This window comes from Prionailurus viverrinus, chromosome E2 (assembly GCF_022837055.1).
Source record: "Prionailurus viverrinus isolate Anna chromosome E2, UM_Priviv_1.0, whole genome shotgun sequence".
NCBI classification, from domain to species: domain Eukaryota; kingdom Metazoa; phylum Chordata; class Mammalia; order Carnivora; family Felidae; genus Prionailurus; species Prionailurus viverrinus.
The window spans coordinates 11319452-11346789 of record NC_062575.1 but is presented as its reverse complement, the minus strand read 5'-3'; the positions used below and the strand labels follow the sequence as shown (position 1 = coordinate 11346789).

Below are 27338 nucleotides of genomic sequence, written 5' to 3'. Positions count from 1 at the left end.
TCCCATGCAGGGTCTAACATAATCCTCCCAAGGTGCTACGGAGTTAATAACTATTTCTGGATGAGAGAAATGTAGCAAGGAAATACTAAGGCAGCACCACGGAGACGGAGACTCCACTTAAACTCAGTAACCAAAGCTCCTCAACAGGATACGGATCCTTCGCGCCTCAGAGGCAAACGGTCCACCGATGTATCTTAACCCTGGTTTCTTTTTTTAAGAAATGTGTTTTAAGATCCATTCCAAACCTTCAATTAATTTAACTTTACTTCACTATTTTTCCGAGTATTGTCTTAGGTTGCTAACGGATTGTTTCCTTCGGTTTGTTCATTCGGTATAGAAATCAGGAATAAATATATGAATGCAACGCACACCGACACACCCTCTTTGGATCTAACTGCAGAGGCTTTTAGGAAAGTGTGCAGTTATGCTAAGTCATGCAGAGGTTGCTCATAATATACACACATATATATATGGACACACACATGCATAATCCACATATACGTATAAAATTCTACACACGTAATTTAGCTATCCATCTATATACATATACTGATATACACTTCTTCTAATTTCAAATTGAACGGCCAGATCTGGGCAGACACCTTTCCTGACAGATCCCAAGCACGAGCCTTTCTTTCCTTCTCCACATGAGTAGATAAAAGTATGTGGCTTTTCATATCCTCACACGTTTACAGAAGATTCATGGTACAAAAGTCACCGAATGACCAGGGACGAGATAGGGAGGGAGAAGGATTGGGTCACGTTCCAGTTATAAAGGAACACGTGAACACGACATGGAATAGTTGCTAATCCGTAGGACACTCGAGATAAAGCGTAAGACATGCTTATGCTTATAAGAGCCCTGGCCTCATGGAGTTCACAGTCTCGCAAAGAGTCAGTTTCATCCCCCAGTGGAGGAAGAGTACCACGTACGTAGATGCAATGGTAACCATACCGGTGTGATGATGGATGGAGCTCATCTAAATGCTTTCTGTGCTGGGGACCCTCAGAGTCGAGGGCGTTCCCCCACTATTGAGAACTGCAGTCTGGTCTTCTAAAATAATGATGGGGGTGGGGAGTGGCACTAGGACATCTGTTTTCGAACTTCTGGCTTGAACTGTCTCAGGTTACAGTAACTAAAATCTAACCCGGGGCATTTTCAGCCCCATGGAACTAGATCCCTGGTGTATTTATGAAATAAAAACCTTAGGAGCGCTTGGGTGGCTCAGTCGGTTGAGCGTCCGACTTCAGCTCAGGTCACGATCTTACAGTATGTGAGTTCAAGCCCCGGGTCGGTCTCTGGGCTAACAGCTCAGAACTTGCAGCCTGCTTCGGATCCTGGCTCCCTCTCTCTCTCTCTCTCTCTCTCTCTCTCTCTCTCTCTCTCTGCCCCTCCCCCGCTCATGCTCTCTCTCACTCTCAAAATAAACATTAAAAAAAATTTTTTTAATGTGAAACCCATGCCATTTGACACTTACTTTCCTCATTTCTTATATCCATTTTTTTCTTGCACATCCCTCTTATGTTTAATGCTGTTGCCTTCATAATCAGAATATACCCACTAATCCTTGAGGTGCAAGTCCTAAATTTTGATGCTTTAAAAAATAAGAATGACTTCAGCACTACTTACATGTTCAATTAATGAATTCACTGCTTTGCCTTACCACACCTAAAACAACTCCATGCATATTTTCAGTGAGAACCCTTATTGGAATTTTCTAAGATGGGTATCTTGGGTGAAAAGTGGCATGTAATGCCGCCATGTTTTAAAGATTCATTTCCTTTAAACTCAAAGAGTTTAAAAAAATGCAAATCTTCTAAAAGATGCTGAGTGACTTAATATCAGAAAGCATTCTCTGAACATTCATTAATTTTCAGGTCCTGTATCTCTACCTTCATGGTCAATCTCTCACTGAATGTCTCTCCCATCCAACTGAGGAACTTCCATTCAAATCCCAGCATCCGTCGTGGTGTACCCACTCACTGTACTTCTTTCTAAGTGCACACCTAATTCTGAGCATCGACAGTAAGTAGGTGCTTAAAGAAGGTATGTTTCAAAAGACGGTCAGAGTTATTGGCTTCTGCACAGGTAGCTCCCCCCACTAGACTGAGTTCTTGAAGACATAAAACTGAATTGTGTTTATCTTTGTAACCCCAGAGCCTCCTGTCTCTGATATCTAGTAGTCAATAAATTATTGCACGAATGAGTTCACTTTAAATGACCGAGTCTTCTATACAGGCTCGTGCTGCCTTGACAGACCCCAAAACAGAGATCAAAGAACCTGGAATATCTCCATGCTCCCCTCTTTCATAGCTTCTTGGTTGCGATCTTTCAAAGGAATGCCCCAAATCTGGACCATTTCCTGCTACGTCAAGTGCACCTGTCCTCCAGACATTAGCGGGGAAGGAGGAAAAAAGCCAGGAACTAATATATGAATGTTCTTCATTCAAAACACAGCAATCTCCCATAATCTCCCATATTGGAGACGATTCTTTAGATTGACGGTATTTGCTGGCTCAAGGATTTCTGGTACACCCTAGACGGAGATGCAGCTTATCCTTTGCTAGGAATCCCTCTAAGTGATGGGACTCCAGTGAGCATGTCAGAAGCCCAACGATAGCTCCTGGGAGGTGAGCAGTAGGGGCCTTGTATCAGGGTAGAGTCCTTCCTTTGCTACTAAACAGGACATCTGCTCCTTGAAGCTCTTCTATACTGAATCAAGTTTAACACAAACAGTATACAATAAAATCCACCAGCTCGCTGAAATAGAAATATTTCATCTAAAAATGGAAACCAAAGGCAAAAAGAAAAAAAAAAATCACCCTAAACACTTGAGCCAACTGGGTTATATTAGCACTGAGTTTTTATAATAACTGCTTAAGTAATGCTGATTAATTTAAAGAGTAGACAGAAAATGTGTGCAGCAGCCAAGGTATTCCATTCTCAAGTTACAGTACAGATAATTTGTACAATGGTTTGTTTCTACATGCTATCATGTTTCCAGAACTAGAGACTAACAAGTATGCAGTTTACCATACTCAAGCCACAAACGGTCCCTTCTGCCGCGGGCATGAACTTGGTCTCACACCTGTGACCCACTCGGTGGCACCAAAGGGACTTGCAAATGTCCTGAAAGAAAAGAAGAAGCTGGTAAGGGTGTCAATACAATAAAAATGCAAATATCCAAAGTCTTTTGTATACGATATCATATTTTGAGGCAGCTGGAATGGGATATTGTCCAGGAAGCGGAGGCAAGTGACGTCGGGAGCGGCCAGGTAACCGGTAAATACGCTGTAGCAAACGTACAAGCAGGAAGTTTCCGCACTGCCGGTGTGGGGGTTTGGTAATGACGGGGAGGTAACGACAGTTCATTTAGGGACCATTTGGCTTGAAACCAAGAGACCTGGTTTGTAATGACAACTACCACCACCATGAGTGACACAAAAGAAGCCCAAACTGGAATCAAGCACATCGGATTCAGATCCTCGCCCCCGAATTTGACGTTCCCGGCCCTAGGGACATGTTACGGAAGGGTCTGAAGTGTAGTTTTCTCAACTGTGGAGATGGTGATCGAAGCACCTCTTTCCTCTGGAGGGTTGTTCTCAAGGGTAAATGATGTAAATGATCATCACCGGCGTCCTTATCTTTATAGTAATTTTCAAGCATTTCAGCAATTTTCACACGAGAGCATCAAATAGCTTAACTCTCATGCTAGACTGTGGCAGGCAGAACACCATCCCCCAAAAATGACCGCATCCCTACCACTGGTGCTTGTGACTTTGTGCATTTATGTAGCAAAGGAGAATTAAAGGTGCAGATGCAATCAGGGTTGCAGTTGACCTTGAGGCGGGGAGACTATCTTCGATTTTCCAGATGGGCCCAAGACAACCACAGGGACCCTTGAAGAGGGCAGGGGAAGATAGAAGAGAGTCAGAGGGAGGACAGCGTGAGAAGGGCCTAGGTGGATGTTGCTGCTTGGAAGGCAGAGGATGGGGCCGCTGAGCCAAGGAACGAAGGAGGCCTGTAGAAGCTGGAGAAGGCAAGAAAATGGCTTCTCTTCTAGAGCTTGCAGGAGGGCCACAAGCCTGCCGACACTTGATTTCAGCCCAGCGGCACTTACTTCATGTGTCCACCTCCAGAAACGTAAGAAAATAAACGTGTGTTGCTTTAAGTCATTAAGTTCATGGAAAGTTATTAGAGCGGTCATAGGAAACTAATACTAACACCATTTAGTGGTGCTCACTAAACAAATTCCGCACATAAGCTAATTTAGATGAGGGAACTGAACGAGCTATTGACATTTCAAAGCCGCCAAGTCACACAGCTGGTAAGTGGCAAAGGCCAGACTCCAACTGGCCTGATTCCAGCCAGCGTCCTTGACCACTACTCTGGGCTTGGATTTGCCATTAATGGAGGTTGGAAAGCTCTCAGCTTCTCTGGGCCTCAGTTACCTACCTATGAAATAAGGCAACGGAACCAGATTCCTTCCAGCTCAAACAGCTAAAGTTGCTCTTCAGAATTATGTCATTAATAGAATGTCAAAATCATGAAATGTCAAAATGATTCCATTTCGTTTGCCACATTCTATTTACTGGGATACAAGTGTGAATGCATACAATTTGGGGGAAAACATGAACCACCAGGGAGGAAACAAAATGATTTTTGTGGTCACTCGGTGTAACCCTGAAGAGTCAATTAACCGGGCACCCAATTCCCCAAGCATTCTAGCTCGTATCGATTTCATGGTTGGAAAATATGGCAAGGACACGCTTAGGCGTTATTTCACACACAAAAAGTGTTCCACAGAACAAGGAAAGAAAATGGAGGGAAACCAGAGATCTGTGCAGGGAGCCTGATCTTGTGGACCAAAAAAATCCTTCCCCCCCGCAAAAGAGAAGGGAAGGGTGTTCGGGACTCCGCTCGGGAACACCACCAGCAGGAGCCCCACGCAAGTGCCACACATACCACTTTCAAATCTCAAAACAGCTCATAAGACACGATATGTCAATGTTTCCCACAGAAGGGGACCTGGCCACTGACATTAGTAGAAAGCATAAGGCAGTCTGCCAACGAGTGAATCAACTTCATCATCTCCGCGAGCCCTTACATGTGTCACCCCGGGCCTGAGGGAACAACTTAATGTGGAAAAAGAGTCCATATCAAAATGGAGAAATAGGAGGTCACCATTGAAACAAAGCCACAGTCCGAGAGGCTTTCAGAATTAAACTGTTTTCGCCCTTACAGCCAGCAGGAAGCCATGACCCACACCCCTAGCCTATGTGGCCACCGCCAAAACGACCTTGGGACAGACCGAAGCAAAGGCGACCCAGATTCCACAGCCCGATGCCAAGCCACAGGGCTAAGAAAAAGGGGCAGCTGGAGAAGACCAGGAAAATAAGGCAAAACACAAAAACACAGGATTCCAGAGTGAAATCAGACGGGCTGCATGAACATGTTATTTCTTTTGTGGTGAAGTACATAAGTCAAACGTAATTATAGCCAACTACATGCTTTGACGACCTTGAGAACCCTCTGAGAAAGCTCCCCTTCAAAGTCAACAGAAATGGGAGTTTGCACTTTTTTGCTTCTCTTCCTTCTTTATTTTCCCCAGCATATTCAACTAACTTTTCCTTATCTGTAATTCCCCAGACTTAAGTCATAATTTAAGGGAGAAAGAATTAACCACAGAGACTCCAAGATCTCATGCTGCCTGGATGTGATTTTTAAGGAGACTCTCAATACTATACTCTGTCCTGTCATCGTTGACCGCGTTGTCCCGTTGTATTCTAAAGATTCCGAAAGATGCCCCTTCAAGCGAAACCTGAGGTGCTAAAAATGTTAGTGGTCTTTGCGAATCAAATTTCATAACGCCCTTAACACATCTGAAACAGAATTCCCCATCTTCCCCCCCAAACCTGAGTCATGTTCAGCCTCTTCCAGCTCATGACATGACCCCTCCAGACTTCTGATTGCTCAAGCCAAAAGCCCTAGAGTCCTCCTTGACTCCTCTTTTTCTCCCAGGTAAGTCAGCCACCCCTGCTTTCTTGAGGAGGGATGAGAAGGGGAGAGAGGCATAATCCTCCACTTTATGGAAATGGGAGTGCTAAAGAAATGTTAGCTTTGGTTGCCCTTCTAATTTCAGTAAATGACTCCTGGGTATCTGCCAACATGGTGGGCACATGCTAGGCCCTACAGATACCGTCCATCCACTGAGGCAAGAGACATACCTCATCAGCTATAACATAGTATCACAAGTTTATGATGGTGACATAAAGGGTACAGATGGAGGCCGGGGGAAAGGAATGTTTCAGTCTCCTTGAGGAAAATAGGAGGTAATGCTTGTGCTGGAATCTTTGACAGCAGTAGAAGATGATTAGGTATTTGCCACATGGGTGGCCGTGCAGTGTGCTAGGCGGGGAGGCATATACACAAAGACCTATAGACACGAAAGCAGAAACGGCTTGAAAAAAATACAAGGACATGAAGATAGCTGAACCCCAAGTCCGTGGGGGAAGTTAGTAAAATGCGAAACCTGAGGTAGGAAATTTATTAGATTACAAAGCAGGTACAATTTACTGATTACACTTAGATTTAGATCCTTAGGGAGTTTCTCTTTCTTTTCCATTCTTTCATCCCAATGTCGAATTCTTTTTCTACACGAAAATTTTTAAAATAAAATTGGAAAATTTAAAAAATTTTCTACATTACATTAGAAGTCTAATGGATGTGTAACACTAAACATATTAGTTTTAGGTGTACAACATAATGATTTGATATTCGTACGTATTACAAAAGATCGCTAATAAGTCCATCTGTCCCCATATATTTTTACAATTTTATTTTCTTGTGATGAGGAAAATTTTCTTTTCTTTTCGTGTGATGAGCAGACAAGATCTGCTCTCGGGCCAACTTTCATATATGCGCTATAATATTCACTATACTCACCATGATGTACACGGAATCTCCAGGACTTACTCTCTAGAACTTTGTACCTTTTGACGACCTTTGAGCATTATGAGGTCCGATTCTTGAAACCAGAAATGCATGCCCATCCTACTATATTTGACATGTCTCTTCTTTCAGAGGAAATGTTCTCTGAGGTGATGAGCCTAAAAATATTCACTAGAATTCATACCTTCCCTATCATTTCTATTCTGCTTCAAACCCGCTCAGTACATCTGTAAATGAACATGAATGGACCTCGTGCTACGTGACAGTGACCGATGGCTGCTGAGATACAGGGTGCAGGTTGCTCATTTCTAACTTAGTAAAATAAGCCACATTGGAAGCACTGACCAGAGTCTCTTCCGGCGCCTGGAGCATTCTGGCAGGCACCTACTCCCTCGCTGTCAGTCAGCGGCTAATATGTGTTTAATAACCAGAGGCGTGTTCCCTCCAGTTGCTGTGGAGGTGACCCTCCCTTATGTCTGCCCAAATAATGTGGACCCACCAGCCCAATCTAACCAACTCATTTTCCTGAACACTTTGAAAGGGAACAGAGATCAAACTTACGTGAAGACACCGACGGCTGGCAGAAGATGAGACAGGTAAGAAAGACAGCCAGCTCCAGGATCAGACAAGGAAGCCGAGAAAACCCTGATTAGCTGTACCAACAGATGCACCCACACAACCACCAGGGAAGAACTATCCCTATCCTCACCTTACAGATGTGGACAGAAAGGCTGAGGGAGGTTAAGCCATTTGACCCGGGTTCTAGGACACGGTCGAATAAGGTTTTAAACTTTCAGGTCCACCTAACTCCAAAAGCCAGAGGGTGTGTGTGTGTGTGTGTGTGTGTGTGTGTGTGTGTGTGTGTGTGAAACTGACGACTGCCTAAGTCAGCAGTTCTCAACCCTGAGCAAGCATCAGAATCACATAGAGCCCCTGTTCAGGCATAGGTTGCCAGGTCCTACCCCCACACTTTCTTATGCTTCAGGACTGGAATGACACCTGAGCATTTGCACTTCTAACAAGTCCCAGGGGATGCTGATAATTGCATGCGGTTCCAAAGACACTTGAGAAATTTTTTGAGTGTGTGTGCTTCTAACTCATGCAAAACTGCCTTTCCGGCAGGGCAGGGGGGTACATAAAGATTTTTTTAAAAGGCAGTGAGAAGAATAGGTCTGAAAGGGAAAGCAATGACAGGCCCTTGAAGACACCGAAAACAAAATGCCATTACTTCTCCTGAGCTGCCAGATGTGGGTCTGAACTGTTCAGACCAGCAGGACAAATGGGAAATCTGCTTGTATTGGAAGCCCCACCCACTTAGGGGAGGCAGGAAAGATCTGTGATTCTCAGAGGTAATGCCACGGTTCAAGTTACAAGCAGGTATTTGCCCCCTAGGCTGTGGGGGGGGAAACATTCAGCATTCTCCAACAGTCTTACCTCCTGCTCTTCCCAAGTTGCTCCCGTAAGCAAATCTCTACCCCCTGGGCATTCCCATCTCTGTGACTTCCTCATTTTTTTAAAAAAATATTTTTAAATGTTTATTATTTTAAGAAAGAGAGAAACAGAGAGAGAGCAGGGGAGGGGCAGAGAAAGAGGGTGACAGAATTCCAAGCGGGTTCTGCACTGTCAGTGCAGAGCCCGACACAGGGCTCGAACCCACTAACCGTGAGATCATGACCTGAAGTCAAAATCCAGAGTCAGACACTTAACTTACTGAGCCCCTCCGCCTTCCTCATTCAATTCAGACTTTTAGTTTGCAGTTTCCATTTCCCTTTGCCCCGGTCCCCGAGGAAGAGCATCCCACTGAGGTGCTGTCTCTCTGAAAACTATGGTACAGTTCCAGAAAAATATCAGTAAATGCAGAATGGCTATTTAAGCGCTGCACACTCTCTGACACAGAACAGGCACCCCACAAATGTTTGCTGAATGTAGGATCTTGAAGGAATGGTAGTCATTTTTAAAACTTCCTTTATGTTTGCCAAGAAAATCAAACTCGTTACCAATTGCGCATTCGCTGCATAGTAAGCGTTTAATAAACGTGTGATTAATGGATGGGGGTAAGCTCGCGAAACCTTTAAGAATGAAGTGAAAGGAGAGTCAGACAAACTTTGTCAACAGGATGAACATCTATCAACTCCTGCCAAACACGTCAACTTAACAGGCAATTAGAGACCGTTATAAATTTATCTATTTATTTTTTAATGTTTATTTATATTTGAAAGAGAAAGAGAGAGCGGGAGAGAGAGAGACAGTGCATAAACAGGGGAGGGCCAGAGAGAGACGGAGACAGAATCCAAAGCAGACTCCAGGCTCTGAGCTGTCAGCACAGAGCCCGATGTGAGGCTCGAACTCAGAACAGTGAGATCATGACCTGAGCCAACGTCATGACCTCACACGCTCAATTGACTGAGCCACCTAGGTGCCCCTGCAGTCGTAAATTTATTAATGTGCACAGGATACATCGGCATTTGCCAAAGTAAGCCCCATGGACCATGGAGGATACACCAAAAATATTGTGGACGGTGGGTGGATAAACTTTTCTAACAATTACGCATTTAGAGAGCATTAGAAAAATAAGTAATCTCCTATCAAACCTGTGATTCAGTGGTTACTTTTTGACGACTGGACTTAGAGATTTGGGGGTGAGATGATTTATTAGAAAAGCAACACATGCGTAAAAATACAGAGATACACCACCACGAATAAAGGTGATTATTAATCACTGAATGTTGCTGTCAATGACTGAAGCTGAGGAAACACTGATATTAACTCGGGAGAAGGAAGCGTAACATTAGTGTGAATGCTGTGCCTTGTTTAAAAGTTTTGAGGGTTGGGGCACATGGAATACACATTCCCTGAGCTCCATGTTAAAAAAAAAAAAAAAAGATAAGTCTTATTTCAAAAGGTCTTTGTGAAGACTGAGGAAAAATAAAAGAAGTCTCAAAGTAGAATGCCATATGTGGAGCAGAGGCTCCGGAGGCAATTGCTGGAAGGGATGGTGGCCACAGAAGAGGGAGAAGAAAAGAGGAGGGATGGAAAGGGCGGGGGATAGAAAGAGAGCACAGAAAAGGAGCTATAAATCTTTGTCATTTCCCTATTTCCAGATACCTAGGATTTCCATGCTTCTGTTTGTTCTTTCTTCTTTTTAAGAATTTTTTTTAAGTTTATTTATTCGTTTTGAGAGAGAGCAAGTATGGGGAAATAGATTCTACTTACATAAATAAGTTAGAAAAAAGCTTAGGGCAGAAAGCCACCACCACAGGGCAAAAATGCCCGAGATTACCTAGCGAGATACTGTAATGGGATCACGAGTAACTTGTCACATCACCTGCAGGAAATTACTTTCCATCTGGTGCCAATGTACCTTGATCACAAACTCACTGGTCTCCCAGACCCTTTGCTTCTTACACAAGCCAATGATTACCGTCTGATTGTTTTCTCAACATTTCACGTGTGTAAGATCTTGTTTTCTTCACATTCATGATGAAGGTAATATCTTGTGAGCTCAATAACTATGGACATGAAACCCCTGCTTGGGGCTCTTGTCTCCTCCCAGACATTAGCCTCTCTCGTATTCAATTCTGCACCTGCTCTCTTGCTGGACAAGAGAGAACTTGTCATAGTCTGTGACAAGTAAGTGTGAGCATGGGAGGGGCAGAGAGAGAGGGAGAGAGACAATCAGAAGCAGGCTTTGTGAGCTGTCAGCATGGAGCCCTATGTGGGGCTCGATGGCACGAATCATGAGATCATGACCTGAGCTGAAATCAAGAGGCTGCAGCTTAACCAACTGAGCCACTCAGGTGCCCCTCCATGCTTCTCTTTGGATACTAGGGGAAAAACCTTAAAACTGATTCTACTTTGTATTGATGTTGAGATTGTCAGTGCTAGAGTTCCTGAGCAAGTGTTCCAATGTGTCTCCCATTTCTACATCCTGGACTTTGGGTTTTCCCATCTATGTTTCTCGTCATGTGGAAGGGAAGACCTAACACATGAAAAAGTTGGCTGTTAACAGTTTTTACATTCCATAGAAGCATATGTATCTATTTTGAGGTGGTGATGATTTTAAATGTATCACATTTAAGGGAAATGAACACAGCAATAAGAAACAGAATGATAAGAGGTAGGTAAACGCTATTGTACCCAGATTTACTACTTGTGATAAAACCCTCATCTGCACAGGAGTAATTTTCTTCCCAGGATGCAGTCAGAAGGTATTTAAACCAGGCATGGTCTACAGGGGATAAGCCTGGACAATTCATCGACAGTAAAACTGCCACTTAATTATCATGCCAAGAAGCTGACATTTTAGAGATAACCCAGACTCTAACCCTTGGCCTCGCAAACCAAATGTTTATACTTCTGGTAGGGGCACAGACACATTGCAGAATCTTAACGTGAGGTTGAAATCACAAGCAAACATACCTTCACAAAACCAAGGCTACATAACTTGGCTTTTGCTCCAAATTGCCACTTGCACTGTGTGTCGGCATCATAAATCTGTCCTGGTAGTTTGTCTGGATATTTATACTGTCCTGTTTGCTTGGGCTCGTCCACCAGGCACCCAGCCTGAGGTGTGCTGCAGGAAAAAAAAAAAATCCTTGTTAACTCCTGTGTTTACCTGTGATCTTTCCACAAAAAACAGTACACCTCTCAATGCATTCATGCAAAGAAACATAGAACATGGCTAAACATATAGGTCATACTTAAAGTTAAAATGTTTATTTTTTCCAGGGTGTGAGTCCTGTCCTGTCTAAGATGGAATTTACACAGCTATGGAAGGTTTCACCTGGTAAAGGAATTACAGCTGTCCAAGTGATTTGATTTGGCCTGCTAGATGGCAAAGATGCATATATTTGAAAACTCTCCCCAACAATCTCATTCAACAACATTCAACAAGTTTTTATTGGGTGCCTACTGTGTGGTGAACATTAGGTTAAATGCTAAAGGTACAGAATAAACTAGACAGAGACAGTATCTATTTTTACGGAGTTGAACGTCACGCTATGTTGTTTTATATATATATATATATATATATATATATATATATATATATATATATATGTATATATATAAATAATGGGGCCGTGGTCAAGATGTACTTTACCTCAAATAATCTTTACAAGGTTTTTGTAAGCATCGAGAGAAAGAATTGGGGCACTAAGCAGAACAATTCCCCCAAGTGTGCTCAACTGGGATGTGTTAAAAAAAAAAAAAAAGCAATCCTGATGGCATGGATATTGTTAAAAAAAATACCTTCCCGCCACTCAACTTGAGTGGTTAAACTATGATATCAGTTAAACTGTGATGTCAAACAGCATGGTGGTTCAGTATGACTTTGGAGACGGACAGATGGGAATCCAAGTCAACCATGAGACCGAAGAGCAACTGTGACATACGCCATTACTGACGACACTGTGCTTAACCCGGCAGAGTAAGCATTTCGAGTCAGCTGTTATCATCATCATCACCAACATTTAACGATATCATATGAATGACAGAAATTCAATCTGTATTAAGTCGGCCTTGATTAATATTCATTGATTCCACTCTCCCATGAGAGAAAAGATAATTTGAAGCCCCAAATTATAAACTTAAAACCAATAAGAAAATCTTCCATTTGATAAAACTTATCATTGGCAAAAGGCTTGTCAAATTTTTCCCGTTCTTTAGGACGTCGTTTGGCTAGACATCTTTACATTTAATCAGCTTTGCCTGTTGTGTATCACCAATTCCATAAACACTTGCAAATAGTGTGTAATAGTATAGGTTTAAAAAAAGAGTATCAGTATTATCAATTCCCAAAGAAACCTTGTTCGTTTCCCTAACATTTGGTCAAAGGGAAACGGGATTAGAACCTGAGTGTTCTTGTGAGTCAACATAGCATGATGACATATGTAACAACAACTAGAAGGCTATCCTAATTACAAAGGTCAAATATATATATATATATATATATATATATATATATATATATATATATATATAAAATAATATACATATTATTGCTGAACAAAATTAAAGGAAACTTCAAAGAGTTCCACCTTTGGGTCATGTAATATGAATCACATAGTGATACCTTCCTAACTTCCATTTTACTAATGCCATGTAGGAGTTTTGAATTATCAAAGAGATTTTATATGACTATCGCCTCCTTTGGATGGCTTTTGGACATACAGCTAGCTCATGGCCATTTCAAGCAAAATAGCTAAGCAAGCCAATATTCCACTCATTGTAAAACATGCACACCGCTTTAACATGTGTAATACTATTATGATCAAACTGATCACATTAAAATAATTAGTCACAGTAAAATGTGTATCTAGCAACCTCTGGAGGTCATAAAGGGGAGATAGTTATAAGCATAGATCTTGGAATCAGAGCAGACCTCGGTGTGGGTTTTGCGTCCACACCTCACCAGCTATAGGATGTTAAACAACACAATTAGCCTCTCTAGGACTCCATTTCCTTAACTGGAGAACGAGGCTCCTAACAGGACTGCTATGAGGACTGAATAAGGCAACATGTGCAGAGCACTTAGCACAGAATTAGACCTTCAATGTATTTTTTCAACAGCAATAATGATGACCATATCACCACCACCACGACCACCATCATCATCATCCCCAGAGTATTTATTTTAAACATCTGTTGAGTGCTGTTTTCTGTCACCACTCCAACCTGGGGAAGACCCCTGGCTTTACTTTGTCTTACCTAAGGAATTTTTTGAGATACTGCCGGCTGCACGAAGACCAGGAAAACACCCCATTGTTTCCTGTCAGTGTGGGAGACATGATATTGCCTTCAGCCTTCCTACAGGGATTGCCTTCCCCATCGTGAATCATGCCGAAGCTGAAACAAATGGAGGAAACAAAAACAAAAAGCTTTCTGTGACCCATTTTCCAAATTATAATCAAAAGAAGACGCACTGACATCCAATGAACCCAAGTGAGAGAAAGAATTATCTTTCTTCTGCAAGAAAAAGCCAAAATGAGTTACTATGTATCATTGACCTTTGAACAACAGAGGGGTTAAGGGCACTGACCCTCCCCACCTCAACTGAAAATTCCAGTGTAACTTCCACCTGCCCCCAAACTTACCTACTAAGAGCGTACCACTGACTGGAAGCCTTATCAATAACTTAAGGCCAATTAACGCATGTTTTGTATAGTAGAAGTATTATATACTGTAGTCTTACAATCAAGAGAAAAGAAAATGTTACTAAAAAAAAGTCATAACGAAAATATATTTACAGTACTATACTGTATTTATTGACAAGAGTCCACATCTAAGTAGACCTGTACGCGGTTCAAACCAATGTTAACTGCAGTGCTGTAAAGTTCATGTAGCCAAGTCTAAAGAATGCTAAGGGCTTTGTTCTATTGTGCCTTGGCCACAAAACCAAAGAACCGTATGTCTGCTTTCGTGTAAGGACGAGAAACTTTTGGTCAAGATGTCGAAGCTAAACTAAAATGATGGGAGAATCCAATTCTTTTATTTCCAACACCAAATTGTTTTCTTGCCACCAATTGTGAAACTGTGGTAAGGAAATTCAGGGTCAGGAGGAGATAGGAGCAGAAACAAATTCAGACCTATGTTTGACATTCCTATTTATTTCCTGCTCTGTACAAAGGGGCCTTGCGCCTACCAGGCATTTTTGCACCTCTGTTCACAGTAAAATGGGTTCATTCATATCTTGCAAAGAACGTGGTTGCATACATACATAACATGTTGGGAAGCCATTCGGTAATGGTAAAGGTCAGGATTCAAATTTTCAAGATAATATGCTCATAGGAGACACTAGCACCAAAATATTTGAATATAAAGTATAGCCGTGAAGTAGGTAATTTTGCTTTAATTAAAAAAGATTTTGGGGGGGGGGGCACCTGGGTGGCTCAGTCGGTTGAGCATCAGCTTCGGCTCAGGTCCTGATCTCACAGTCCGTAAGTTCGAGCCCTGCATCGGGCTCTGTGCTGACAGTTCGGAGCCTGGAGCCTGCTTCAGATTCTGTATCTCCCTCTCTCTGACCCTCCCCCGTTCATGCTCTGTCTCTCTCTGTCTCAAAAATAAATAAACATTAAAAAAAATTTTTTTTTAATATTTATTATTTTGAGAGAGAGACCGAGCACAAGTGGAGAAGGGGAAGGGAGAGAAGGAGAACCAGAATTCCCAGCAGGCTCCAGGCTCTGGGCTATCAGTACAGAGCCTGACACGGGGCTGTAACTCACAGACCAAGAGATCATGACCTGAGCCAAAATCAGACACTTAACCAACTGAGCTACCTAGGTGCCCCTGCTTTTATTTTTAAGTCAGAAATTAATCAATGCTCTGAAAATGAGCATTCAATATAAATGCTGAATATGAGACACACACGCAAACACTCCTAAACTCAAACTCCAAAGAGCGTGCCCTTTGAAATAGTCATCTTGTAAAGCAGTGTGCTTATTCCAATGTGGATGCTACTGTTCAAGCAACGTTTGAAAATTCTCTGTAGAACTGCACTGGCACCAGATTACATGCCTTGTAAATTCAGCTCACGACTCTTAGGTTTCTCATTGCTCATTTCGAACTCTAGTCTCACAAAAGAAAGATTTACTAACACCAACGAAAAGAATATTAAGTACACACAGTGACACCGACTACAAGAATATCCGGTGTGTGCATCACAAGTCTTTGAACAATTAACATGCTGTTACAGTCTGGAAATGTATGTATCTCCATGATTATTTCCTTGGCGTAATGAACTAAAGGTATCTTCACTGCAGCAAAACATGGAACAAATTCCTAAAAGACCAGAGGAGCCGTTAGAGGACTAGTCCATTTATGCACACAATGTGATTCTGTGCAGCCACGAAATGTTGTTTGAAAAGAGCCACGTCAACAATGGCCTTTATTGAGTTCTCCTTATGGGCCGGTACAATTCTTTTTGTATTCTTGTATTTTTTTAATGTTTGTTTATTTTTGAGAGAGAGAGAGACAGAGAGCTCAAGCAGGGGAGGGACAAAGAGAAAGACACAAAATCTGAAGCAGGCTCCAGGCTCTGAGCTGTCAGCACAGAGCCTGATGTGGGGCTCAAAGCCACGAACCGCAAGATCATGACCTGAGCTGAAATCACACCTTTAACTGACTGATCCACCCGGGCGCCCGTGGTCCAGTACTAGCCTAAGCTGTACCCTAGATTTATCCTACCTATTCTACCATTCTAGCGGAATGCCAATGAATTGCCCAGCCAGTCCTCATAGAAAGTGGTGAATCAAGGGGTCACTTACTTGTGCCCTGACTCATGAGCAATGGTGAAGGCCAGGCCGAGCCCTGTGTCCTCATTGATGGTACAACTTCGGTACTTACTGCACATTCCACTGATGGGGGCAAACCCTAAAGAGAGAACATTTTCAAATGTTAGTCCAAAGGGACCTTATACAGACACCCGATCATGTCTTATGGCTTCAAAGTGTTCTACACAGTTTTAGTTTGATTAATGTAATTAATTTTAGCTTAAGTGATAAATGTACTTAAATTTTTTTGCAGGAAACTAACTAGAGGCATATGGCTCTCTGTCCTGCCCAGATAGATAAATTCAGTATTCAGCATTTTCCTTCCTTTTAAAAGATATTGTCATCAATGGATCCTCCTCATAACCCTGTGAGGTATGAATATTATCATTTCTGTTTCATATATAGAATAGTAAGCTACTGAACATTTACATGCCTTATCTAAGTTTGTTATTTGGGTCAGAGCAACCACTAAAATCATAGCTAACCCAATACAAAACATCCACTTAACAGTGGCATTAGCATCAAAGCTCAAGGTATATTTTCTAGGACAACATACGTCCTGGTCTTTTTCTGAAGCACAAAAAGGCCTGAACAATGTCAACGGATTAAGTGCATTATTCTCCTGTTCTCTATAATGTGAAAAATGCTTCTGTTTTCAAAAACGACTTCTGCCAACAACAGCTAAAAAATCATTCCAGCCAGTGCTTGATTCTATCTGGAACCACACTGTGGTATTAAATGTCTTTCTTCCCAGTTCTGGGTCCTCATAAGCAGTAGAACAGGCTCATGGCTATGTACCCAGTATAGGCTATGTACCCACTTAGTGTTACGTGCACACTTGTGGGTCAACTGCACCCACCTTGCTGCTATGAGGTCCATGAGATGATGAGAGAAACCCAGCCTATCATCACCATCACCACCATCACAATGATCTAGATGATCATCGATCCATTAAAAATAACTGGGGAGTTCCTACTGTATGCAATGGAATATACTAGAAAATACAGTATTGATGTAGAAGATATAGTCCTTACTCAGTGTCTAGTGCAAATATAGAAAAGATGTGTCCCTTTCTAAAGGATGTGTAACTTTCTAAAGGATGGACTGCTAACTAGGGGCAGAGCTATGTACCATGAAGAACAGTCAAATTCTCTTCAGCTACCCAGTTCTGTAGTCACGATGCTTAGAGAATAAACCACAACTAGGCTAGTTAACCCATTTATCTCAATGGTCATCAATAGAGGTAATAAAGAAAAATACAAAACAAATAAAGGAAACGAGCTCACCATTCTACCCTGACTTCGGTCGAATAGAACAACATTCACCAGATGGTACAGTAAACATAGTCCGCCATTTAAATATTAAGTCTCCTTATTAAGGGTCCTAAGGGCTACCCAGCCAGTAGAAAGTTTCCTTACTGTTTTCGCAGGTATGAGTGAAGCTTCCATTCATACCATACCTAGAGTGTCACATGGTTCATTCTTCCAGGAACAAATGTCAAATCCCGTGAGGAGGATGGCATGATCATGCCTCTTGCCATTCTTTCCAGTGAGGGCGGACTGCCATTGACAGAAACTATTCAGAGACTGGTCTGCATGATGGTTGATCAATAATCCTCCCTATGGGAAACCCACACAAATCAGAGCATGAATGTGTCTCAGAGGTGAGAACGTTGAATCATTCCATTTGTACAGGCAAACACAGAAACATCATGCTTCTGGGGAGAAAGGTCAGTAGAGGAAAATACTTGAGCCAAGGTTGGAGACAGAAGTTAAAAAAACAACCCTAAAGCTATTTAGGTAAATTCTCACAACATTTCAAGCCACTACAGAGTTTTAGTAGTATACTTTATGACCAATTCTCTATCTACAAAAAAATCAAATAACCTGACATCAGTTAGGAATCTCTATGTTCATTTCATGCTAATATCACCTTTACACAACTGTTATAGCTTTTTGTAACAGTTAGATTATATATATATATATATATATATATATATATATGTTATATATATATAGTTAGATTATTATATATATTTTATATAAATTAGATTATAACTTGTAACCTAATTATAAGTTAATGGTGATAAAGTTCAACGCTCTCTTCAATAGAGCATGAGGAAGGCAGTGACCACAGCTTATTCACGCCTACGTCACAATTTCCAGCAAAGGGCTTGGCACATCAAAGATTAAAATCAATCCATCCATCAGTCAATAAAATGAAAGCTCACTGAACGGATGTAGAAACAAATAGTTATAAGATTCTGAGGGGGTAAGACAGGACCTAGCCTTAACATAATTATTTACCAAAATCTGTCCTTACAACTACTGACTTGGGTCAAGTGGAGGGTTTTTAGACTAGGTCTTTAATTATCTGTGAATTAGGATGCCTCTGGCTTCAGTGTCCTTGGGCGAAGTATAAGTGGTAGGTTAAAGACACGAGTGTCTCTCAAGAACACACACCCTCCTTTCTACCTTTCTAAAATTCCAAGAGCAATGTGACAGGTTGTTAACCTCTGCAGCTCTACACACCTGGACCATTAGATTAATTTTCGTCTTGTCTCCGACTCCTTGCTTTGTATATTAATTACTGGGGTTACACATGAAGAGAAGAAGCCACAGGGGACCTAAAAAATGGTTTGAGTGGTAATCCCCATCTCAGAAAAATACAGTTTCAGCATCGAAACACTACAAAGCAGTGGGAGCCATGCAATTAACACGTGATTATATGGTCTGGTTTTATAATTTACCCCATACCTGTGTCCTGCACCTCAAGGCAATCAATTCAAGGGCAGGTAAATATTCCTTATTTATTCTCTGTGGTACCTGAGATGGTGCTGGGGAGACGGCAGGTTTACTGTAAGAATTTTCTGGTGACTTATTCTCAGTGTATTTTCTTTTTTTTTTTTTTAATTTTTTTTAAACGTTTTATTTATTTTTGAGACAGAGAGAGACAGAGCATGAATGGGGGAGGGGCAGAGAGAGAGGGAGACACAGAATCAGAAGCAGGCTCCAGGCTCTGAGCCATCAGTCCAGAGCCTGACACGGGGCTCGAACTCACGGACCGCGAGATCGTGACCTGAGCTGAAGTCGGACGTTTAACCGACTGAGCCACCCAGGCGCCCCTCTCAGTGTATTTTCAAAATATGCTTTGACCTCAACCTGCAATTACCTAGCATGTCCAAGATCCAAAATCCAACTAACCCTTAAAGCTATTATCAAATGCACCTTCCCTGTGAAGCCTACATAATATTTGTATTTTTATATATAATTTAATATTGATATTACACAAGCATATTCAATCATACGTATGTGTCATTGTATGCATACATATATACCATATATATTTACAGATAAGTAATTATTTGGTGATATTCTAGTTAAGTACACAACCCTGTTTGATTGTACTTTCTTTGAGGGCAGGGTCAGCGTATTTTCCAGCTTGAATTTCTAATGACTAGTTCGTGGATCAGCACATAGTAGGTATTCAATAAGTATATCCTTAATGGCAGAATGAATTAAGAAATAAGTGAAGTTTGGCACGTACAGGTTCTTGTTCCAGAAGAATGAGGCTCACCACAACAATGTTTATATCACTTCCAATGGTCCCATCTTTAAATAGGCTAGAAACCTGTTGGAACAATTGAAATCAAACAAAAATAAACAAAATCTGAAAATTTCCCAAACTCTGTATCAATCAGACATGTTCGTAAGTATATAGGCTTCAGTTTTACCAAATATATATACACATGAAGCCAATTTCCTCAAAACTAATTTTTTTTTCAATATAATAATGTAGCTATATCTGCTATTCAATCACACAAGGACATTCTATGATTTTTAGCCTGATTTGGGAACCAGAATGGCTGGAGTCCTGACAAACTCCCTTACCATGTTCATGACTGTGAGAATGTACGTGGTGACATTTGCCTTGCCATGTTTTTCCACCATTTTCTTGTCTGCTACTACAAGGGTTTCCACATTTAGGCCCTTTTGTGACTTTCCAGCTGATCTTCTGGGTCGCCCTGTACTCCCGTATTCATCAAACCTGAGATAGGTGTCCTCCGTGGGAGGCTTAGGGGCATCTACAATGAACAGAAGAGCATTTGGAAGGGATTATCAGTAGAGAACATCTGCATGAGATAGACAGAAATCTCAACAAGGGGAGGAGAGAGTCTAGGTAACCAACACTTGACTGATCTGATAAATAATGTCTTTGGTGCTTGTCCCGGGGCTTTGCCCTTAGTTTGCGAATAAAAGTTCATTCAGTAGAAGTTGGTGGATGGATGGACTCAATAAGTCAAAAATACTCAATGAGTTAAAAAAAAAAATACACAACCAAACAATCTACAAATCTAGTTGGTACAGCAGATTAAGAAAAATCAATTTTATCAAAAGAGTCTTTAAAAACAGATAATGCTCATTTTATTTTACTAACAAAACACTGCAGAAGTAGACATTATCCTTTGCATCTGAATTCCTAACACCTCATATACTTTCTAAATAAAATTTAGAAATATATGTCCAACAGGACATTATCCGCGTCAAATACCCCTGTCTCATCAATACAAACTTTAAGGGGTCAATAAGGACTCCTTGACCTAACATTGAGTTACTTATTGGGGAAATAGCATAGTCAGAGGTGAAATTTAAAATGATATCAACTAGTTTGTAACAGGTAAAGTGCAGGTACCACCTTTATGGTGGCCATGGCCTTTGAGAAGAGACCTGGAAGTCTCAGGATGTGGAGCAGACATGATCCCTTTAGTTAATGGAGAGTGACAAGTCCAAGGGTTGCTGGGAGGGAACAGGACATTTAAAAATGTAACACTAATACGGAGTTACTTTCATACTTTAACAAATGGTACCGTCATTATAATGGTCATAATAGCTCTCCACGGAATGAAAAGATCAAATTATTTAGAATTAGATATAAAACCTCAGGTCAGGCACTTTGATAAGTGACCCTGAGTCTCAGTTTCCTCATCAATGAAAAGAACATACTATCCATAATACCAGTCCTAAGCCTGCTCTAAAAATTAGCTTTGATATCTATCAAACACTTATCAGTGTCACTACGAATATCACCACTATTAGGAATACCACTATTATTTCAAATCCATGCCAAATAGGTGTTCCCTAAAGAGGATATTTCTGTTAACACCCCAAAGACCAACTAAAATGGTAGAGACACGATATTTCACTGTTGCTCCCCATCAATAGCTCAGGGTTACTAGTTCCTCTTCTCCTTGGGTGGAACCATCCAACTTCCATCCAACTTCTCTATCCAACTCAGTACTCCTCTGCGACTCGTGGCTACTGAGCCTTGGAAATGTGTCTGACGCCACTGGTGAAACTGAATTTTTAATTTGAATTTGAATAAATTTCAGTTTAAATTAAGAAAGCAACACTTGATTCAGTTCTGGAGAAACAAGTATGTTTGGAACAACTTGAATATATAACTCTACTTTTCCAACCTTAAATGTTATGAAATCCAAATACAGATTAAGTATGTCTGAAGAAAACTTATTGTCTAGATTGAAATTGTGCTCCAAGGGTTAAATACTAGATTTCCAAAACATCATGTAAATTACCAGATAATAAGTTAATATTGATTACATGTTGAGATATTTTGTAATATATCGGGTTAAATAAGATACATTATTAAAATTCATCCACCAATCTTCAATTTTTTTTTTTAAACATGGCATTAGGATATTTAAAACTACTTTTGGGGCTGACATTGTATTTCTATTAGACACCGCTTGTCTACAAAATGCAAAAGGTTGTGCCCAGGTCACAAACCATGCCCAAGGGTCGCTGTATCTCACTGTCACATCTCCTGAGGGGCCAATGTTCTCATATCTCGTGAAGCTATGTTTCAAGAGCTCAAAAAGAACAAACACCCAACCACATCATCACTGGAAGACTGGCTACTTTTCTCATGAGCATAGAAACTAAGATGATATGGGAACCCATAACTAAAAAGTAGGAGATGCTAAACAAAAACAAACAAAAACTTATCAAAATCTTTCCTAGTGGGGCACCTGGGTGGCTCAGTCAATTGAACGTCCAACTCTTGATTTCGGCTCAGGTCATGATCTCACGGCTCATGGGTTCAAGCCCTGCATCAGGCTCCTCACTGGCAGTGCAGAACCTGCTTGGGATCCTCTCTCTGTTCTCCGTCTGTCCCTCCCTCACTTATACTCTCTCTCTCTCTCTCTCTCAAACTCAACTTAAAAAAACAAAAATCTTTCCTAGTTCAATCTAGAAGAATTAAGAACTGATCACCCAGCTTTTGCCTGACACAGATGAATATTGGTCCATCTCTAAGACTAATTTCAGGGGATGCTTAGGGTAGCCCCATTTTAACCTGCAAAATCAACATACCCAATGGCACTCAAGAAAGACTATGGAGGGCCCACATAAGAACAGAGTAAGAAAAAGTTTCCTTACATACATTTCTTGCGTCGTCCACAAAAATGCTGCTTTTGCAACCTTGGGTGGTGATGCTCTCTTTCTTGACTCCGAGATGTGTGGGGCATGTGAGTTGGGGGGTGACCAGGATGATGCCCGCTGGAGCCTAGGTAGCCATGGCAACGCTGGATCTTCTCCTCAGCCGTCCTTTTGTACAGTACGTGAGGATGATGCCCTGCAGGTGCACTGTAGTTATGTTCCTGGGCCAGCAGCTGAGGTAACGGGGAGATGAGGAATTCATTTTTTCGGGTCCTTATTAGACCTGACTAAAAACCAAACACACAGAAAACATTAATGATTCCATGCATCTCTTTTTTTACATGGTGATTTTCAGTAACTTTATTGGCTACTTCCTGTGTGTGGGCACTGTACTAAGCAACTGACATGACTTATCTATTTTATATGTACCATTAGCAGTTACAATGTTATTACCCCCATTTTAGAGAGGACAAAGCTGAGGCTGAGGCACTTAAGTAGGAAAGCCAGCACTGGCCTTATAGGGACAGAAAAATAATTTTCCTGTTACTTTTCTAGGTTTGTGGGTCAGACCCCATTGATGAGAGAGCATAAGGCAATCTGAGGGCAAAGCAAACGCTAACAATCCCCTCTTCCCCGACCCTAGGTGGGATATGTGTGATATTCTTCGGACACTCCCAGCTGTCCAAGAATAAAGGAAAGGAAAGAAAACAAATGGTTAAATGATACAGATCACAGTCATGAAGGACATGAGTCTCCATGTGTTTACAAATATCTTAGTAAATTATGAGAGAAAGGCAACCTTATCAGTAGCCTAATCTCCAGAAACCTATAGACTCAGTTTCCTGGAGCCCTAACATCACCCTCCCCTCCATAGTGATGTGGGGAACAAAGGCAAGAAGGAAATGGCAGGTAAATACTCAACATGTCTCCGGAGGCAAGGGAAACGAAAGCAAAAATGAACTACTGGGACCTCATCAAAATAAAAAGCTTCTGCACAGCGAAGGAAACAGTCAGCTAAACTAAAAGGCAACCTTCGGAATGGGAGAAGATATTTGCAAACGACATATCAGATAAAGGGTTAGTATCCAAAATCTAGAAAGAACTTATCAAACTCAACACCCACAAAACAAAGAGTCCAGTGAAGAAATGGGCCAAAGACATGAATAGACACTTCTCCAAAGAAGACATCCCGATGGCCAACCGACACATGAAAAAATGCTCAACGTCATGCGTCATCAGGGAAATACAAATCAAAACCACCACGAGATACCACCTCACCCCTGTCAGAATGGCTAACGTGAACAACTCAGGCAACCACAGATGTTGGCGAGGATGCGGAGAGAGAGGATCTCTTTTGCATTATTGGTGGCAATGCAAGCTGGTGCAGCCACTCTGGAAAACAGGATGGAGGTTCCTCAAAAAACTAAAAATAGAACCACCCTATGACCCAGCAATTGCACTAGTAGGCATTTATCCAAGGGATACAGGTGTGCTGTTTCGAAGGGACACTTGCAACCCCATGTTTATAGCAGCACTATCAACAGTAGCCAAAGTATGGAAAGAGCCCAAATGGCAATCGACGGATGAATGGATAAAGAAGATGTGGTATACATGTACAATGGACTATTACTCGGCAATCAAAAAGAATGAGATCTTGCCATTCGCAACTATGTGGATGGAACTGGAGGGTATTATGCTAAGTGAAGTTAGTCAGAGAAAGACAACTACCATAGGACTTCACTCATATGAGGACAAAAAGAATATAAAAACAGGGAGGGGGACAAAACAGAAGAGACTCATAAATATGGAGAACAAACAGAGGGTTACGGGAGGGGTTATGGGAGGGGGGATGGGCTAAATGGGGGAAGGGGCACTAAGGAATCTACTCCTGAAATCATTGTTGCACTATAGGCTAACTAATTTGGATGTAAATTTAAAACAACAAAAAAATAAAATAAAATAAAAAGAATGGCAGGTAAAAAATAATTTCTTTATAACCTGCAGCCCATTGACAAATACTTGAGGCAAATACCGAGTAAAAGGTTTCTCCAGGAACCCCCTACTGTCATAATATTAATGCCTTACTAGAGGAAAAACAACCTTACCTTGACAATAGCTAGGCCTCCAGTATCTTATTAATCTTCTAAATTTAACATATGAAAATCCCTTTAGGAACTTCCTCTGGACTTGATCTCCTCCAACTGCATAGTATATAATCAGTCACTCCTCACAACCCCAGGGCAGCTCTTTCTGCCCACGGGTCCTGTCCCTGCACTTTAATAAAATGACCTTTTTGCACCAAACTCTCAAGAATTCTTTTTTGGCCACAGGCTCCGGACCCCAGCACCTTTCAAAAACCCCATCACTGTTGTAATAAAAGATTAACAAGAGAAAAACAGACATTTAATAACATGTATACCTTCCGTATATATGGGAGTTACCCAGGAAAAGTGACTAACTCCCCAGAAGGGCCCAAGACACCACTTTGTAAATAGTGTCTCTAGCTAAAGGTACAAGATGTTGAGGGGGTGATGGGGGCGGGAGAAGGGCAGTCATGCGAGGTTACGAGAAGCTCAGAAATAAAAAAAAGATACGGTCATGATGCAGATTGAAGTCTTGGCCCTCTCCATGGCAAGTTGCTAGAGGTCTGGTCACCCAGACCAATGTTCCTGGTGCGGAGAGGGAGACACCCCCACAAATGGAGATTTCCCTTGCAGATGTAAATGTCGCTTACAAAATGGCAACTTCTGCTCAGTTTACAGAGTGTTTCTTATGTCTGTAGTTTCTTCAAACAATCAGCCTAAAATAATCCTTATGCCCAAGAGGCATAGTTGGGGGCACCTGGAGGTCTCTACTCTCAGAGGCAATGCCCTCAGCCACTATTCCAGACTCTTCACTACTAATCTTGACATTTGCGACTCAGGGCCCCGCCCCGTGACATCCTAGAGCCTCTGCCTCTACGAGGTGGGGGACGCGATGCTGCGGCAAACGCTGGGCAGAGGGGGCAGTTTGATAGCAGCCCCGCCCTCAAGGGGCCCACATCAAGCGCCGGAAAAACCGAGACCTTCCATCATGGCTCCACAAGCGCTAAGTAACAGGCTGGCGTGGGTGACGGAGGAGCGAGGGTGCTCATGGTCATCCCCATGGAGGGGCCTGGGGCTGCGTGATCCAGAGACAAATCTGCTAAAATGGAGAGGAAAGAGTCAACGAGGATTTCAGCCACCTCCGCTTTGACCTCAGTCTGTCCTTTCTAATCGATGAAACTCTTTCCAGCTTATCTCTTCGCTCAGGCAACAGACCCAGCGGGCAAAGGATCCTGTGGGGACTGAAACGCCCTCCTCAAGCAACAGGGACTGCCCTGACCCCGCGTGACTGACTCCAAGACCAGGATCGATTTGACCTTCACTGCCCACCTGCAGGTACCCACTGACCTTTGGCCCACATTTTCCTTATATAGGCTGGAAGTATTTTCAGCACTTTGGAGCCAGTCTTTGAGACATGAGTCTCCTGTCTTCCTGGTGTTAGGCTCATTGAAATAAATCCCTTTCTTATTTCCTCTCTGCCTCGGGATTTTGCCAGTGGTGAGTGACCAGACCCGGTCGGTTTGGGAGCCCTGGAGCCAACCACCGTTTTGCTTTCCAAGTTCACGGCACAAAGCGTGTCTCTTGGCACCAGGTATTTTAGCCGGAACGCACCCGGGCCTTCCCTTCCGCACCGCCACCCTCTCTCTTCCCGCATTTGGTTCAGAAGTTCCTGGACACCCAGAGCCAGGTAGAGCAAGAGTGGTCTGCAGTTTCAGCCTGCCCAGGAGCTTGTTTGAGATGCCAACTCAGGAGGCCCCCCCAGTGGCTCAGCTGGTTAAGCATCTGAGTCTTGATCTGGGCTCAGGTCATGATCTCACAGTTTGTGAGATCAAGCCCTGCAGCAGGCTCTGTGCTGACAGTGCTGTACCTGCTTGGGATTCTCTCCGTGTACCTCTCTCTCTCTCTCTTTCTCTCTCTGCCCCTACCCTGTGTGCTCACTCTCTCCAAATAAATAAGCTTAAAAAACAAAAGGAGAGACGTGACTCAGGTCTTGCCCCAGATCTGCTGCATCAGAGTCTGCATTTTATTTAGATCCCCAGGTGATCTGTAGGTCTGTGAACCTTTGAGAAGCCTTGACACCGGCCAGCAATTCTTGAACTCTGCTCAACGTCGGAAACACCTAGGGATCCGAAAGGTACGTGCAGACTCCCTCACTCCCAGGCAGGATCTCGTATCATCAAAAACCAACTCTCTGCCCTTGTGACCCATGCATCAGAACTTTTGTCTTTAACCTCTCTGATGACTATCCCAATGCACCAAAGACTTTGTGAACCAGTCCTCCTAGACCTTAGCTTCTTCATGAGCAGAATGGGGAGACTCCTTCCCAGCCCGATACCTTACAAGGCGACCTAGAATTGCCATTGCAGAAATCCATCATACGTGCTCGACTGCAACCATCTTGATGACTGAGGATGATGGATGAGGCATGACTGAATCAACACACACCAAGTGCCAGGCAAGTGCCAGCCACACGACTGTGCAAGAGATACACAAACACAGCATGTGGTTTGCTGGGGAAACAGACGCCTAAAAATTCAAGGATGGTACCAAGTGCGAAGGGGGAGTCGGGGTGAGAGCA

The 27338-nt window shown here is 42.3% G+C and overlaps 1 protein-coding gene across 1 annotated transcript in view; it reads right to left on the bottom strand.

Moving 5' to 3' along the window:
- ADAMTS18 (ADAM metallopeptidase with thrombospondin type 1 motif 18) overlaps positions 1 to 27338 on the bottom strand; it is a 141202-nt gene that overhangs the window by 55666 nt on the left and 58198 nt on the right. Inside the window, exons 4-11 of the mRNA XM_047836086.1 lie at positions 22681 to 22963; positions 20112 to 20305; positions 19768 to 19851; positions 17681 to 17840; positions 16216 to 16321; positions 13661 to 13798; positions 11372 to 11525; positions 3035 to 3130 (exon numbers count right to left, since the gene is read on the bottom strand). Of these exons, the coding sequence (XP_047692042.1) occupies positions 3035 to 3130; positions 11372 to 11525; positions 13661 to 13798; positions 16216 to 16321; positions 17681 to 17840; positions 19768 to 19851; positions 20112 to 20305; positions 22681 to 22963 (1215 nt within the window). The remainder of the gene's footprint in view (positions 1 to 3034; positions 3131 to 11371; positions 11526 to 13660; positions 13799 to 16215; positions 16322 to 17680; positions 17841 to 19767; positions 19852 to 20111; positions 20306 to 22680; positions 22964 to 27338) is intronic.